Source organism: Gorilla gorilla, chromosome 23 (assembly GCF_029281585.2).
Source record: "Gorilla gorilla gorilla isolate KB3781 chromosome 23, NHGRI_mGorGor1-v2.1_pri, whole genome shotgun sequence".
In the NCBI taxonomy this organism is placed as follows: Eukaryota; Metazoa; Chordata; class Mammalia; order Primates; family Hominidae; genus Gorilla; species Gorilla gorilla.
In genome coordinates this window covers 34555458-34572044 of record NC_086018.1, presented here as the reverse complement: position 1 = coordinate 34572044, position 16587 = coordinate 34555458, and the positions used below count along the sequence as shown (strand labels likewise).

The 16587-nt window shown below is 50.5% G+C and overlaps 1 protein-coding gene across 1 annotated transcript in view; it reads left to right on the top strand.

Moving 5' to 3' along the window:
- CACNG2 (calcium voltage-gated channel auxiliary subunit gamma 2) overlaps positions 1–15356 on the top strand; it is a 142286-nt gene extending 126930 nt beyond the window's left edge. The window contains exons 3-4 of the mRNA XM_031005639.3: positions 9748–9888; positions 11371–15356. Of these exons, the coding sequence (XP_030861499.1) occupies positions 9748–9888; positions 11371–11906 (677 nt within the window). The 3' untranslated portion in view covers positions 11907–15356. The remainder of the gene's footprint in view (positions 1–9747; positions 9889–11370) is intronic.
- The last annotated feature ends 1231 nt before the right edge of the window (positions 15357–16587 follow it).

Here is a 16587-nt window from a genome sequence, read left to right as displayed (position 1 = left end):
CTTCACTTAGAATAATAGTCTCCAATCTCACCCAGGTTGCTGCAAATGCCATTAGTCATTCCTTTTTATTGCTGAGTAGTATTCCATCATATTTATACCACAGTCTTTATCCACTCATTGATGGATAGGTATTTGGGTTGGTTCCACAATTTTGCAATTGCAAATTGTACTGCTATAAACATGCATCACACAGGCATTTTTTGAAACACATCCCTTCTCACGGCCATTGGCTACACCAGCCAGCACAGCATGGAAGGAGAAGATGGGAAGAGATGCCCAAGAGACTAGAAAGCTCCTTGCAACCCAGCAGGTCTGTGCAGGTCTGTGACTGTAGACTGTATCCCCTAATGCGGATTGATCCTAATGATCCTAATTCATCCTAATGATGAGTCAAATCCCAGATGGGATAAGAGCCTAACACTAGGCACAGAAAATGAGGAACCTGCCCGCTACATACCTGATTACGGTGACTATTTTGATTCAAGGTCATTACTCGCACAGGGAACAGGTAAGGCAGCAGCATGGCCTGGCTGTATTGGCCCTGGGGAGAGGTCTTGATGGGTACGGGACCATCACTGAGGGACAGGGCCTTAGAGATCGTCTACTCCAACCTCATCAGAGTGCAGATCTGAGGCCAGAGAAGGAATAGCACATGCTCGGGTCCCGTGGAGAGCTAGACAAAGAGTGCACAGCAGGCCCAGGTCTCCTGACCTCCCCCCGTCGTCACATCCCCACCCCCACTGACCACCAGCCCACCCTCCTCCGCTGCCAGACACAGTGAGAAAACCTCGGGGCCCCGCGTGCCCTGTCTGGCCCGGCCTCTGGCTATGCCCACCATGAAGCACCACGTCACAGCGTGATGGCCAGAGAGGCTGGGGCCCACCGAGGCACAAGATCACAAGATGATTTGTCTAGGGAGTTTGGCCAAAAAGCAGATTTGCAAAGAACAGATAGCTCAGGGCACCCATTCCAGAAGGCAAGATGTCGCTTGCCTCCTGGGCACTTAGGATACTCTTTATTTCTGTCACCCTCATAGAAAATAATAAATTGCTCATAGTTCACTGACATCCTGCATTTTCTAAATCGTCCACATTCCTCTTCCTGCTTAATCCCTGTAACCCAGTAAGGTAGACGGAGTTAGGATTTTCATCTCCATTTTACAGAAAAGGAAATAGGGGCCAAGGAACACTATTATTTGCCCAAGGTCTTCTTGAGATGGTCACTAACCATTGGGGCTCCCCAAGCCTCAGGCCTAAGCCTCTCTTCATCCATAGGCAAGCTCTTCTGTGTGTCTGTGAGATAGCTTCAACCCAGATGGCACCCCGTGCTCCACATCTGCACACCCAACTGCCCCACCCACACTCTACATGCACATCCCCAAGGCATCTCAAACTCAGCATGTCCAAAACCAAACCTTTGATCTTCCTCCTCTACTCTCTTTTTTTGTTTGTTTTATTTTGTTTTGTTGAGACAGAGTTCCGCTCTTGTTGCCCAGGCTGGAGTGCAATGGCACAATTTTGGTGCACGGCAACCTCCATCTCCCAGGTTCAAGCAATTCTCCTGCCTCAGCCTCCCAAATAGCTGGGTTTACAGGGAATGCGCCACCACCCCTGGCTAATTTTGTATTTTTTTAGTAGAGATGGGGTTTCACCATGTTGGCCAGGCTGGTTTCTAACTCCTGACCTCAGGTGATCCACCGGCCTCGGCCTTCCAAAGTGCTGGGATTACAGGCGTGAGCCACCTCGCCCAGGCTCCTCCCCTACTCTCTACTCACTGCTAGGCTGGGTCCTCTCCCAGTCCCCCTAAGTGGTTTTTTCCACCCAGCTGGCAAGTCTGAAACCTAGAAGTTAACCTCAACGCCACCCTCTTCACTACCCATATCCATCCATCAAGCTTCAATTCACCTCCTAAACATCTCTCAGACACATCTGCCTCTGTCCACGCCCTTTGTACCTACCCTGGCCCAAGCACCGGCATCACTCCTCTCCGATCAGCTGCAGTAGCCTTCTCACTGCTTCCCTGGAGCCACCCTTGACCCCTTCGTAATCCGTTTGCTTCTTAAGATGCAAATCAGATCATGACAGCCCTGCCTGTTCTAAGCCCTTTAAAGTTTCCCATTGCTCTTGGGATAAAGCTAAGCTCTTTAGCTCAACTCATGAGGCCCCACGTGGCCCAGACCCGCCTGCCTCCTCTCCTTAGGTGCTCCCCACACTCCTCCACTGGCTCCTCCCTTCAGTGCTCCCCACACTCTTCCACTGGCTCCTCGTGATCCAGCCTTCTTCCAGGTCTCTGAAGGAGCCATGCCTCCTCCACCTTCGGCTCCTGCTGCTCTCTCTCCCACAGCCCTGCCTTCATTATGCCTAATTAGCTGCTCCTTATTCGCCAGAGGTCAGCTCTACCACCACTTCCTCAGGGAGACCTGTCCTGATCCCCACATAAGCTCAGAGGATGCTTTGAAGGGCAGCAAACTGTAGAGCCTGAAAAGAAGGGAATGCAGTGGTTAGACGCACAGACCCTAGAGTCAGACTGCCTGGATTCACAAATCTTGAACAAATGGCTTAACCTCTCCTTGCTTCAGTTTGGTCTCTGTATAGCGGGGATAATTAAAATACTTATATAGGCCATGTGTGGTGGCTCACGCCTGCACTCCCGGCACTTTGGGAGGCTGAGGCAGGCATATCATTTGAGGCCAGAAGTTCGAGACCAGGCTGGCCAACATTGGTGAAACCCCGTCTCTACTAAAAATACAAAAATTAGCCAGGTGTGATGGCACATGGCCTGTAATCTAAGCTACTTGGGAGGCTGAGACACAAGAATCACTCAAACCCAGGAGGCAGAGGTTACAGTGAGCCGAGATCACGCCACTGCTTTCCAGCCTGGGTGACAGAGCAAGACTCTGTCTCAAAAAAATAATAATAATAATTAAAAATTAAAAAACAAAAGCATTGGATTTAAATCCAGGTCTATCACATTTCAGAGGCCATACTATTATATGCTGCTTAAGATAATGCAATAAGTAGAACTAAAATAAATTCAAAAAATAAAAATAATATGAAGTACTTACTTCACAGAGTTGTAATGAGAACTAACGAGTTTGTGTATGTGCAGTGCTCAAAACAGTCCTCGGCATACTCTCTCTATGGACATTAGTTGTCTACCTGTGACATTAGCCTGTCACATACCCTCATGGTGCCATATAGGTACTTTTCTTTCATAGCACGTTATCCAGGCTGTGTGATTATCTGATGGCATACATGTCCTTCACGAGAGTATAAGCTCTAGAAAGACATGAACCAGGCCTGTTTTGCACCCCTCATGTCTCTCATGCCAAGCCCAGGTCTAGCACAGCAGTGGGCACTCAGTCCATATTTGCTCACTGGATTCACAGCTAGCCTAGAGCAAAGCATCTCCCTGCTCTGGACCACGTGGCCTTTTCCCCAGTACAGAGTATACTCTTGGCCACAGCTGGCCAAGTATGACTAGCAGGCCAAATCCAGCCCATCCAGCCCACCACCTGATTTTTTTTTTTTTTTTTTGAGATGGAGTCTCACTCACTCTGTCACCCACTGCCCAGGCTAGAGTGCAGTGGCTTGATCTCAGCTCACTGCAACTTCTGCCTCCTGGGTTCAAGCGATTCTCCTGCCTCGGGCTCCCGAGTAGCTGGGACTACAGGCATGCATAACCACGCCGGGCTAATTTTTGTATTTTTAGTAGAGATGGGGTTTCGCCATGTTGGCCATGCTGGTCTCGAACTCCCGACCTCAAGTGATCCAGCCCCCTCGGCCTCCCAAAGTGATTTTGTAAATAAAGTTTTATTGGAAGACAACCACGTTCATTTGTTTACATATTGTTTATGGCTGTTTATGTGCTACAACTGCAAAGTTAAGAAATTGCAACTGAGACCATATGGCCAGCAAAGATGAAAATATTTGCTGTCTTTCCCTTCACAGAACAAGTTTGCCAATGTCAGCTTTAGGCGTGTGTAATCTCCTTGAAGCCAAAGCCCATGGCTTCATGGGGCTGGTATGAGGTTTACACCGCTCTTAGAACAAGGCCTGGTACAGGGGAGGGGCTCCATAAATGTTGGCAGGTAATGTGAAGTGCCATATGCTTACTCATAGGAGACCAGTAAATATTTGTTCATTAAATAAATCAGATATTTCCTGACTCTTGTGATAGATTTTGGCAACAAGAGCATGCTTGGCTTTGTAGGAAGTGAGGACAATTTATAGGGAAGTTATGTCTGGACTGATGTTTTGGGAAGAGGGACCTCAGAAATAAAAATTGCTACCTTTTACTGTGCAACTTCTAGTGTGAGACACAGTAAAAGGTAGGACCCAATTTAATTCTTTTTTTTTTTTTTTTTTTTTTTGAGACAGAATCTTGCTGTGACACCCAGGCTGGAGTGCAGTGGTGAGATCTCGGCTCACTGCAACCTCTGCCTCCCGCGTTCAAGCGATTCTCCTACCTCAGCCCCCCAAGTAGCTGGGGTTACGGGTGTGCACCACCATGCCCAGCTATTTTTTTTATTTTTGGTAGAGACGGGGTTTCATCATATTGGCTAGGCTGGTCTTGAACTCCTGACCTCAAGTGATCCACCCGCCTCAGCCTCCCAAAGTGCTGGGATTACAGGTGTGAGCCACCCAGCCCAGCCCCAATTTAATTCTTATAACAGCACTTCTCAAACTTTCATATGCATGCAAATCTTGCTCTGGGGATCTCATTAAAATGCAGATTATGACTCAGTTGGGGGAAAGAGCTGAGGGGCGGCATTTCTTTTTTCTTTTTTTCTGAGATGGAACCTCGCTCTGTCACCCAGGCTAGAGTGCAGTGGCGAAATCTCAGTTTACTGCAACCTCTGCCTCCCGGGTTCAAGCAGTTCTCCTGCCTCAGCCTCCCAAGTAGCTGAGATTACAGGCACTTACCGTCACGCCCGGCTAATTTTTGTATTTTTAGTAGAAGCAAGGTTTCGCCATGCTGGCCAGGTTGGTCTCGAACTCCTGACCTCATGTGATCCGCTCACCTCAGCATCCCAAAGTGCTGGGATTACAGGCATGAACCACCATGCCTGGCAGGGTCGCCTTTCTAACCAGATGCCAATGCTGCTGGGCCTCAGGCCACACTTGCAGCAGCAAGGCCTTACAACATTCCTATAAGCTAAAGATTATTTTTACTATTCCCATTTCACAAGATGGGGAAACTGAGGCTCAGAGCAGTAATGACCTTTGCCCAAGGGTCACACTGTTGATAACTGACAAAGCCAGGATTCAAAGTCAAGTGTGACTAACTCCAAAATCCCCATTCCGTTTGTGACACTACCCAGCCAGAAATACCTCCTTCAAGAAACTTCTCCAATGTAGGAGTCCCTGCTTGCTCCTAAACCAGCTTCCTTCCCACCTGGATCTGGGCCCTGCCAAGTCTAGTGGCCTAAGCATGGTGCTATTTGCTGGTTGCCCACTGTTGCCTTTTTTTTTTTTTTTTCTTGAGATGGAGTCTTGCTCTGTTGCCCAGGCTGGGGTGCAGTGGCGCGATAGCTCACTGCAACCTCCGCCTCCCAAGTTGAAGCGATCTTCCTGCCTCAGCACCCCCAGTAGCTGAGACTACTGACACGCACCACCATGCCTGGCTAATTTTTGCATTTTTTTCAGTAAAGACGGGGTTTCACCATGTTAGCCAGGCTGGTCTCGAACTCCTGACCTCAGGTGATCCACCCACCTCTGCCTCCCAAAGTGCTGGGATTACAGGCGTGAGCCACCGCGCCTGGCCTGTTGCCTTCTTTCTGGGCAAAGAGGCCTCTTCCAAGAAAGGCCAGAGCTTGGGGCTGGCTCTGCTGTGCCGAAGAGGCTTCTGTTTGTATTCCCCGCTGGTGGTCATTATTTAGAGCATGTCATACGCTGCCTTGGTGGCTTCTGAAGGCGTTCTGATTCCTCCACATTGCTCTTTGCTGTCTGCAACACAGCAAACCCCTCCATGCTCTCCTGCCGCCCTCCATCTTGTCCACACATGCCTGGCCTCTGGCTGCACACACGCACGCATCCCAGCTCCCTCCGCAGCCGACGCTCCCTCCCCCTGCTGGCAGGAAGGCTGAGCTGGGGCATCCGGGTTCCCACAGCAGATGGGGCTCAACTGGAAAAATCAAGCCCTGGGCTGCTGTGAGTCCATTTGCTGTGAGGGCACAATTGGGTCGGCCACCTGCAGGCATCCTGTGGGTAGTAAGACCCCACTTTCTTGGAGGGGGAAGGCCAGAGCCTTTCTTCTGCCTGTTCCTCTGAGCTGCTGCTGCTGCGCCTCGGAAGCCACACCGACCTCTTTCTTTCTTTCCTTCTTTCTTCTGTCATTCCCCTTTGTGGCTGGCCAGGACCATGTCCACATGGAAAGGGCAGAGCTATTAGAAACTATCTAACGGCCGGGCGCAGTGGCTCAGGCCTGTAATCCCAGCACTTTGGAAGGCCGAGGCCGGTGGATCACCTGAGGTCAGGAGTTTGAGACCAGCCTGGCCAACATGGTGAAAACCCATCTCTACTAAAAATACAAAAATTAGCTGGACATGGTGACGGGCGCCTATAATCCCAGCTACTTGGGAGGCTGAGGCAGGAGAATTGCTTGAACCCCGAAGACGGAGGTTGCAGTGAGTCAAGATCACACCACTGCACTCCAGCCTGGGGTATAGAGCAAGACTCTGTCTCTAAAACAAACAAACAAAAAGAAACCATCTAATAGGCCATACCCCATGTTACACAGCGGAAAAACAGAGGAAGTGAGCACCCGCCTTAGCCACACAGCAAATGAGTGGCACAGCTGGGACCCAAACCCAGTTCTCCAGGCCCTATGGCACTCACCCTTCCTGGGCTCCTTGGAAGCCACATAGGGAGACTACAGGGTGCTCCAAAAGTTGAGCTGGTCTGGATATGAATCCTGGTTCACTAGCTGGGTGGCAGGGGAGTTTCTCTCTCTGAACCTCAATTTTCTTGTCTGTAAATTGGGGCAAAAAAACACACCCTGCCGGGCTGTTATGAGGATGAAATTATATCATATATGTTAGGTACCTGCTCAAGACCCAACACCGAATAGGTGCTTAACAAATATTCTCTCTCTTCTCCTGGGTTTTCAATAAGCTCTCACCATCCTCATGTGCTTATAAAGATGAGAGTTAAGGTGGCTTTTTAGTCATGCATGTCTGTCACGCGTGGGTGTGGATGTGGGTGTGTTTGGGCTGGGGGATCAGGTTAGGGATACAGCGTGTTGTCTTAGCAATGATTTGCAAGGAGAGAACACCTCCCTGGGGTCTGTGGAGGGAGCAGCCCCATCCCACCCAAGAGAAGGAGGGTGCTGAGGCTGCAGAGTAGCCCAGCCACCCCAAGCCCCCATCCTCCCACCCCGCTTACCTATATGCAGCTCGGTTTTGCCCCAAGAGCCCTGCCCTTCTTCAAGTCCCCCCCAAATAACCCACTCACCCATTCGTGAGCAGTGTAGACTATGCTGCAGATCCATGGTGAGGACAGAAGAAGAGTTTTTACATCACACACATCTCAGCAAACTGCCTAAAATCCCCTTTCAACGCCTGTAATCCCAGCACTTTGGGAGGCCGAGGGGGGCAGATCACTTGAGGTCAGGAGTTCAAGACCAGCCTGGCCAACATAGCGAAACCCCATCTCTACTAAAAATACAAAAACTAGCCAGGTGTGATGGTGCACACCTGTTAGTCCCAGCTACTTGGGAGGCTGAGGCAGGAGAATCGCTTGAACCTGGGAGGTGGAGGCTGCAGTGAGCCAAGATCACACCACTACACTCCAGCCTGGGCAACAGAGCAAGACTCCATCTCAAAAAATAAAAATAAAAATAAATTTTAAAAAAGAAAAAGAAAAATCCCTGCAGTTCTATATGGAGAAATTCTCTTCTCACAGATCCTTCTTGAACACACTCCCACCCAAAGGGGTGGGGACGGGGATGGGGATAAGAGGAAGCTCCGCTCCTGGCACATTCCCCTCCAAAACCAACCTCCCTGACCAATCCCTGGGCTTGGCCAAAGGGTCCTGTAATTATCAGGACTCAAATTCCTTAGAAACCACTTAAGCAACATTTAAAGAAGACATCTTTGGCCAGGCACGGTGGCTCAAGCCTATAATCCCAGCACTTTGGGAGGCCAAGGTGGGCAGATCACGAGGTCAAGAGTTTGAGACTAGCCTGGCCAACATAGTGAAACCCCATCTCTACTAAAAGTACAAAAATTAGCCAGGCATGGTGGTACACGCCTGTAGTCCCAGCTACTTGGGAGGCTGAGGCAGGAGAATCACTTGAACCCAGGAGGCAGAAGTTGCAGTGAGCCGAGATCGCACCACTGCATTCCAGCCTGGGTGACAGGGGAAGACTCCGTCTCAAAAAATAATAATAATAAAGAAGACATATTTTCCCTCACCCCTGCCTCAAGCCAGCTCTGCCTCCTGCCTAGCCCATGGCTCCCAGGACACGGAGCTGGGTCCTGAGGTCACTCACTGCCTATTTGAATTTGGATTAAAAAAAAATGTTTTACTTCGCAAAGACACTTTGTGAAGGGCTCCCCAACACCTCTGGGTCCTCATTCAGGTGCTGCTCCCCCCACAAACACATGTAGCCCCGACCTCTGCCCTTAGCCACCTGTCCCCCTTTTCCCCCATCCACCCCCAACTGTAGGAGCCCTGGCCCTCACCTTCTGTTTCTCCCTTTTCATTACCATATTCTTTTCTTCTCCGGTCCTGTTTGTCAGTCCTTATCCAGAAGGGTTTCTCTTCTTACTTTGTTTTCTTTGCAATGTGCCTGTTCCTTCCTTCTGGACCACGACCCCACATTTATTCACTTAATGAGCTATTGGCAGACTACTGTGTTGTTGAACAGAGAGGATAAAGACAAGAAACTTTTTCTTTGTAAAACCACAGTCCTTGTCTCACGACCCATGGTTCATGGTGGAAGCATATGTATACACAAATATTTATTATAGTATCATGCATTGAATGTTTATTATAGACACCAGAAACTTATCTAAGTGCATTGCCTGAATCAACTCATTTAATCCTCACAACAATCTTAGGAGCTTGGCATTATTACTATCCCTGCTTTACAGATGAGGAAACTGAGGCACACAGAGGTGAGATACTTTTTCTATTGCACAGCTAATAAATGCTGCAGCCAGACTCAAATCCAACCCACGTGGTTCCACCTAACCACTATACCACACTGCCTCTCAGCATGCCCAAGGGCCCCAAAGTGCAGATGAGGGAGCTCATAACTTTGCCTAAGGAAGTCAGGGAAGGCTTTACAGAAGAGGGGACTTCGAGCTGGGTTTTGAAGGATGAAGAAGAGTTTGCTGAGTGAAGAATAGGAAAGACATTCCAGTAGGAAGCTCTGTATTTCTAAAGTCAGCAGCGTGAAATGACATGTCGTGGGAAGTTTGATGTGGTGGGACGAGAGAGAACATGAGAACTGGGAGCCGTGGGAGCTGGAAGTGGGCAGAGGCCAAGTCACACAGGGCCCTGTGTGCCTGACGGTGTGCTGGAGTTTGGCCCTGGAGGCAGTGGGGAGCTCCTGCAGGGCTGTGAGCTGGGCAGTGGCCTGCTCGCTCTCTCTCCCTCCCTAGGATTGCAAAGCAACCTCTCCTCTAAGGCTGTGTCCATAAACCCCCAGCGCCTCGGGGCTGCTCTCCCACCTGCCTCTGTGTGCCTCAGTCTCACAGCCATGCCGTTCTCTTTCTCCCTGACCCTCTGTGTTCCACAGGGGCCGTGAGGGCCTCGAGCATTTTCCCAATCCTGAGTGTGATTCTGCTTTTCATGGGTGGCCTCTGCATCGCAGCCAGCGAGTTCTACAAAACTCGACACAACATCATCCTGAGTGCCGGCATCTTCTTCGTGTCTGCAGGTAACAGCCACTGATCCAGTCCTGCCACTGGGAAGAAGGCTGGGGTCTGGGTGCTCAGGGGCCATGAGGGCCTGGCAGAGAGAGATGGGGAGAGAGGAGAGGAAATCTCCAAGACTTGCACTAGGTCGTGTTGCAGGGGAGGAAGGTGGTGGGGGGGCTCCTGTCCTGTAGCAATTCCCGAGCCTGTACCAAATCCTCCAGGAGCAGCCCCACACCCCATCTTCTTCCCACCACTTGAAAAAAGGCCCAAATCCCCGCTTCCTCTCAGGGTACTTGGCCAATTGCCACTTACCCTTTCCCCTCCCAGTGCAAGTAAACCCATGAGGAGGCTGGAGAGAGGGCACCCAAGTGCCTCGCTGTTCCAACCCCTATGGGATACTCAGCTTCACCTTGGAAACCAAGGGTGGACTCTCCCCTCACTGTTCTACTCAGGTGGGAGCAGGCAGGCACCCACATCCAGATGTCTGAGCCCAGTTACATGACAGATGAGTCACACTCACTTCAGATGCCAGAAAAAGAACCTGGGTGTAGCCTGACCCGTTTAATAAGAATGACCAACATCAGGCCGGGTGCAGTGGCTCACGGTTGCAATCCCAGCACTTTGGGAGGCTGAGACAGGAGGATCTCTTCAGCTCAGGAGTCCGAGACCAGCCTGGGCAACACAGCGAGGCCTCAAGACCGCGTCTCTACAAAAATTTTTTTCTTTTAATCAGCTGGGCATGGTGACGCATCCATAATCCCAGCTACTAGAGAGGCTAAGGTGGGAGGATCGCTTGATCCCAGGAGTTTGAGACTGCAGTGAGCTGTGATCACACCACTGCACTCCAGCCTGGGTGACAGAGCAAGACTGTATCTTAAAAAAAAAAAAAAGGAGCCACCAACATCTAAGAGTACTCACATGTATCCACCCATTTAACCCTCTCCGTGGCCCTAAAGAGTAAGGCTTAACCTTACTCCCATTCTACAGATCTGGAAACTCAAACCAAGGTTAACTTGCGAAGGCTTTGAACGCAGGCCAGCCTGGCTCCATCAGCCCGCCTTCACCCGCTGCTACACCAGCTTTGAAGCCCTGTGCAGCCTTAAGCAAGTTCCTTAACCTCTCTGTGCTTGTTTCCTCATCTGTGCCCTGCTTGAGAAGCACCAAGCAGTGAAAGCAGGTAGCAGTGAAAGCAGGTAGAGAAGGCTCAATGAACAATATCTACTATTAGTTACTCAGCGCCTTGTGAAATGCCTCCTTTCTCCCGCCCTGCCCATGTCTGTTTCCATTAGCGCTTCCCTTGTGGCTCTCTCTGAATGGAAAGATAAAATGTTAAGGGGAAGCTTGCGGATGTCCATCTACACCGCCCCACCTGTTCATGAAAACGCGGGACGGGGAAGGCCCACACAGCTGTCCCCGTCCTTTACGGCTGCCCTGTGGCCGACTTCCTGAGAAACTAACGTCCTTCTCTCTGATCCCCCACCCCGCCACCCTGCGCCCCGCAGGTCTGAGTAACATCATTGGCATCATAGTGTACATATCTGCCAATGCCGGAGACCCCTCCAAGAGCGACTCCAAAAAGAATAGTTACTCATACGGCTGGTCCTTCTACTTCGGGGCCCTGTCCTTCATCATCGCCGAGATGGTCGGGGTGCTGGCGGTGCACATGTTTATCGACCGGCACAAACAGCTGCGGGCCACGGCCCGCGCCACGGACTACCTCCAGGCCTCTGCCATCACCCGCATCCCCAGCTACCGCTACCGCTACCAGCGCCGCAGCCGCTCCAGCTCGCGCTCCACGGAGCCCTCACACTCCAGGGACGCCTCCCCCGTGGGCATCAAGGGCTTCAACACCCTGCCGTCCACGGAAATCTCCATGTACACGCTCAGCAGGGACCCCCTGAAGGCCGCCACCACGCCCACCGCCACCTACAACTCCGACAGGGATAACAGCTTCCTCCAGGTTCACAACTGTATCCAGAAGGAGAACAAGGACTCTCTCCACTCCAACACAGCCAACCGCCGGACCACCCCCGTATAAAGACCGCGGGCCTCGCCAGAAGACCGCGGGAGGAGGGCGCGGTCCCCGGGGACGGGGCGGGGCGGGGAGACCCAGACCATCCGCTGGGAGACCTTCCAAAAGCAAAAACAAAAAACAGAAAAAACAAAAAAACAAAAAACAAAAAAACACACACACACAAAAAAAGAGAAAAAACATAACAAGTAAATTTTAAAAAAAAGAACAAACTATAAGAGGAACGAAGCAAAACAACAGGAAATGTTGGAAAATATAAACGAGGGAAGAAAACACACTTTTAAAAAAAGCGAGAGGGATAAAAAATTAAAAATAGAAAATAAATCTAAAAGAAAATGCATGATTTCCCATGTACCATTATTTTAACATTTAATAAAAATCAATTTAAATGAAAAAATAAAAGGGAACCAAGATAACATTAAAGCAAAAAAAAAAAATGAGAACAGAAAGGAAAGGGGATGTCCTTTGTATTTTTCAGGGTTTATGTTACTTTTTTTTTTTTTTTTTTTTAACTCGGGGAGAGTTACTTTTCTGTTCCCTTTAACCCCCAGCGGGCCCTGCCTCCCTGGGAGAGTGGGGGGTGAGACTCAGGGGCCCTGGGGCCAGGTGAGCCTGCAGTCACTGCCAGGTCCCTGGAGCCCCTGGGTGGGTGCCCCAGGAACGCCAGGAAGGCTCAGGGCTCGAGCCGGCTCCGCCCAGCATTGATGGGGCAATCGTAGGCCTCCAGGTGACTGAGCCCTTGTCCCTCCTTTCCATTAGGGTGCCTGGAGGGGGGTACACTTGGGGCTTGCCTGGCCCCAGGTTCCCAGTCCTTAATGCTCCTTAACCCACTGTGATGACTTCCTAGGCCTTGAGGAAAGGGAAGGAGAGGGGAGGCTCCGGTGGCTTACCAAGATGCCGGAAACCCCGGAATCCTCAGGGTGAGCCTCTTGGGGTCATGTCCCCAAGCTCCTGTCCTTGGGGTCAGGAGATGCCACCCCCCCCCCGGGGGACATGAAACAGCTCTCCCTCCTCACCCCTCACCTCAGGGCCACCTGATGACCCTGGGGTGATGGTGGACCCCCTGACTCATAAGCCCCCCAGTCCCCTGGGAAGGGGGTTCATTGACCCTTTGGGGGTCCTTGGACTCACTGACGCCCCCTTGGGGCCCAGCGGGTTCAACAATGACACTGCAAAAAGGTTTCTTTTTACAAAAGAAAAAGAAAAAACAAGTGGTGATTTTTTTAATAAAAAAACCACAGACTATAAATAAATGTAAATATAAAATAAGTGGATTTACTTGCAAGAAAATCAGATAGTATTTTTCTTTTAATTCTTTTCCAGCTTTAAACTGTGAAAACAAAAAATGGGGTGGGGTGGGGGACTTAAACTTTAGCAGGGAACTTGTAAAGAAAAAAAAAACAGAAAACGAATATACAAATCCATTTACAAAAAGCAAAACCGTTGTGAGAGGTGAGAGCTGGGCTTGAAGGTTGGAGGGAGTAGCGGAAGGTCCCAGTGAGCTGCAGGGGGTCTCTGTGATGGAAAGGTGGCTTCCTCAGACCAGGAAGGTGCTGCGAATGGGGGAAGACAGAATCCAACAAAGAAAGAGAACACACACCCCACACGCACACAGGCACGTTCACACACACATACATAGTCCACTTAGCCCAGCACTGCAGTCACACACAGGGACACACTCAGTCTCAACCCTTCCATCCCATACACGGCCGGGGGCGTGGCTCAAAGCAAATTGACTCATGCCCTCCAAAGCCATGGACGATGACAACTCCACACTGGCCTTTGTGTTCATTCACACCTGCCCAACAGAGCATACACATGAACACACACATGCACACATACCCACACACACACACACACCAATCGCATGCATGGGAAGGGCACCCGTCTAGAATCCAGGACTGGATTCCGGAATTCCTTGCTGCATGGCCTCTCTGGGCCTTAATTTTCCCCCATGTAAGCATGTGGATTGACCCAGAGAAGCACTAAAGGCCCATTCTTGCTCTATGTATCTGTGACTTAAGATCTGCCACCTGCCCCGAGGATATGCCAGGGATGACCAGGACAGCTGCCACCAAGCCCCCAGGCTCATCATCAGTCAGCCTCTCAGACACACACACACACACACACCATATACCTCCTCACTGTGCTCCCCAAACCCCTGCCCCCACATCCAATGTCAAAGCAAAAATACACACATGTGAGCAAACATAAAGCTGTTCAGGCAAAGAGGGGAAAGACGCAGGGGTCCCCAAAGCCCTTCTTCACTTTGTGTCCCCTTGCTGCGATCATGGAGAGTTAAGGAGGCTTCCTTGGGAGAAGAGCTCTGCCACCAGGGCTTCCCCAGTGTCTTTGGGGGTCTGTGAAAAAGAGGATCCTCCAAGGTTTACTGGGAGGGCTCAAGGCTGAGGGAATGGAGAGGAAAATTTTAGCAGTTCCATCCCAGTGTAAGGACCAACCCCAAAAGTTAAACTTGCACCACAGACTAAAGGTCAAGGGCATCCTGTGTTTCTCCCCTTTCTTCCCCAGAGTGACAAGGGCCACTTCAGACTGACAGAAATCCAACAGCTTTCCTGAGCTGGAAATTTCAGAACAGCCTGCAAGTTACTCCCAGGTGACTGAAGGTCAAGGTGAGGCCCCCCTGCCTCTGCCTGCGAGTCTCCCTCAGTTTGCATTTTTCTTGACACCGGTATTTCCTGAGGTTGAGCTCTCTGGGGAGTTCTAGAGAGTGGCTAGTAAGGCTTTTTGAGCTTGCACATCTCACCTGCCTTTCCTGTCTTTTGCCTGGGAAAGGAAAGTTATTTTCCCAGGTCAGCACGGGGCAGAACATCGGCCAGCCCAGCCCAGAAGTACAGGGGGAGGTCATGGGCCCTGGGGCAGAACAATGGGAGACAATTCAAGGTGTGGTAACAACAACCAAGTTGCCCTCAGTCTGGGCAGAAACTGAACTCTACCCCTCTCCCACCCCAATCTTGCCCGCCATCCCACCAGATTCCAGACCTAAAGGGATCAAGGATGAGAGCGAAGGGAGAAGGGAGGGGCCCCAAGAAAACCGCACCCAAGCGGGCACTGTCTGAAGAGAAAAACTAGCTCCAGTTCTCTGAATTCTGGCAGAGCATCTGGGAAGGCGATCAGTGCTTCTTTCCATGGCGCAAGGCCTGGGTTCTGGGTGTGCTTGAAGAAAGCCACTGGGGTGTGGGGTGACATCGCCGTGGCTGAGAAGGGGCTAGGGGGTCCGGAGGGAAGGAGCCAGGACCGGAACTGCAAGGGCGTTGCTGCCCAGGGGTGTGGATGATTGCTCATGTCCAGCTCAGACCAGTTCAAGAAACTAACCTCCATTTATTTTCTTGGTGAGTCCTTTTTTTTTTTTTCAGACTGTTAACAGAAAAAAAATTTTAAAAAGCAGAAAACTGAACAAAAAAATCCTGGTACATGAAATAAAGATTTTTTTTTATAGCTCGGTCCTCACTTCAGTGAATTTCTTTAATTCCTTTCCCAACTCCTGACATCCTATTTAAAACAATCCTAAAGCTACAGATTATAGGAGATGAGAGGTTTCGATGCTGTACAGTAGGGTGTCCCCCCACTCTCTAGATCATGAGTTCCCTGTTAAATATCCTTTAGGGATACTTGCACGCCTCCAGTGACAGCGGGCTCACCCCCTCCAAAGATAGCACCAGCCAGTGCTAAGCAGCACTCTTTGGCAAAAGTCTTCTCTGCACACTGAATTTTAATCCAACTCTTCCTTCACACTCCAACAACACTGAATAAATCCCTTCCCTTTTCAGCATGACAGCCCCTCAGATATTTGGAGACAGAGAGCATGACGTCCTTGAGTTTTCTCTTTTAGAATAAAGCAGCCCCACTCAACATCCCAATTACACTCCAGGGTTTCCATTTTCCCCCGTGAAATTGTGCAGTTTGGAATGGACATGACCCTACCAGTTTACTCAGGGGGCTCCCTGCAGAGGGTGCTCCTCAGGAAGAGGGGAGCCATGGAGTGGCAGAAGAATGGGGAGGGTCCCTGGGACTCTCTTAACTTGAAGAGATGAGAAAGACAAGGTGGAATGCTAACAGGAGGATTTGACCTTTGACATCAGAGAAAGGCCCCATTGGAAGGATGACCTGTCATGCCCCAAAACAGCTGTCTAAGATAACAGTGCTATCTAAGATGTGGTGGGGAAACATACTCACTGTACAGCTCTCCTGGGGCTCCAGAGAAAGGAGATGGCAAGCGGATGACACCTACACGCCGCACAGACCTAAGAGAAGGTAAGCCCTGTACGACCTGGCCCAGAAAAGTCTACTCTAGAAGGGTCCAATGTTCAAAACTCCCTGTTCAACTCAGCCTCAGTCTGCTGGGGCCACACCACCAAGCCCCCACCAATCTCAATTATCTCTCTCTCCAGGCTCACCCCTAACACTTGTGGGGTCCAGGGCAAGAGTAGAAAGGGAGGCTCACTCTCCATAACTTAAGTCTGAAGATTTAATAGCTGCACGTCGAACTAACGACCTTAAAAAATGGTCTATCAGCCAGGCGCGGTGGCTCACGCCTGTAATCCCAGCACTTTGGGAGGCCGAGGAAGGTGGATCACGAGGTTAGGAGTTCAAGACCGGCCTGGCCGAGATGATGAAATCCCGTCTCTACTAAAAACACAAAAATTAGCCGAGCGTGGTGGTGGGCGCC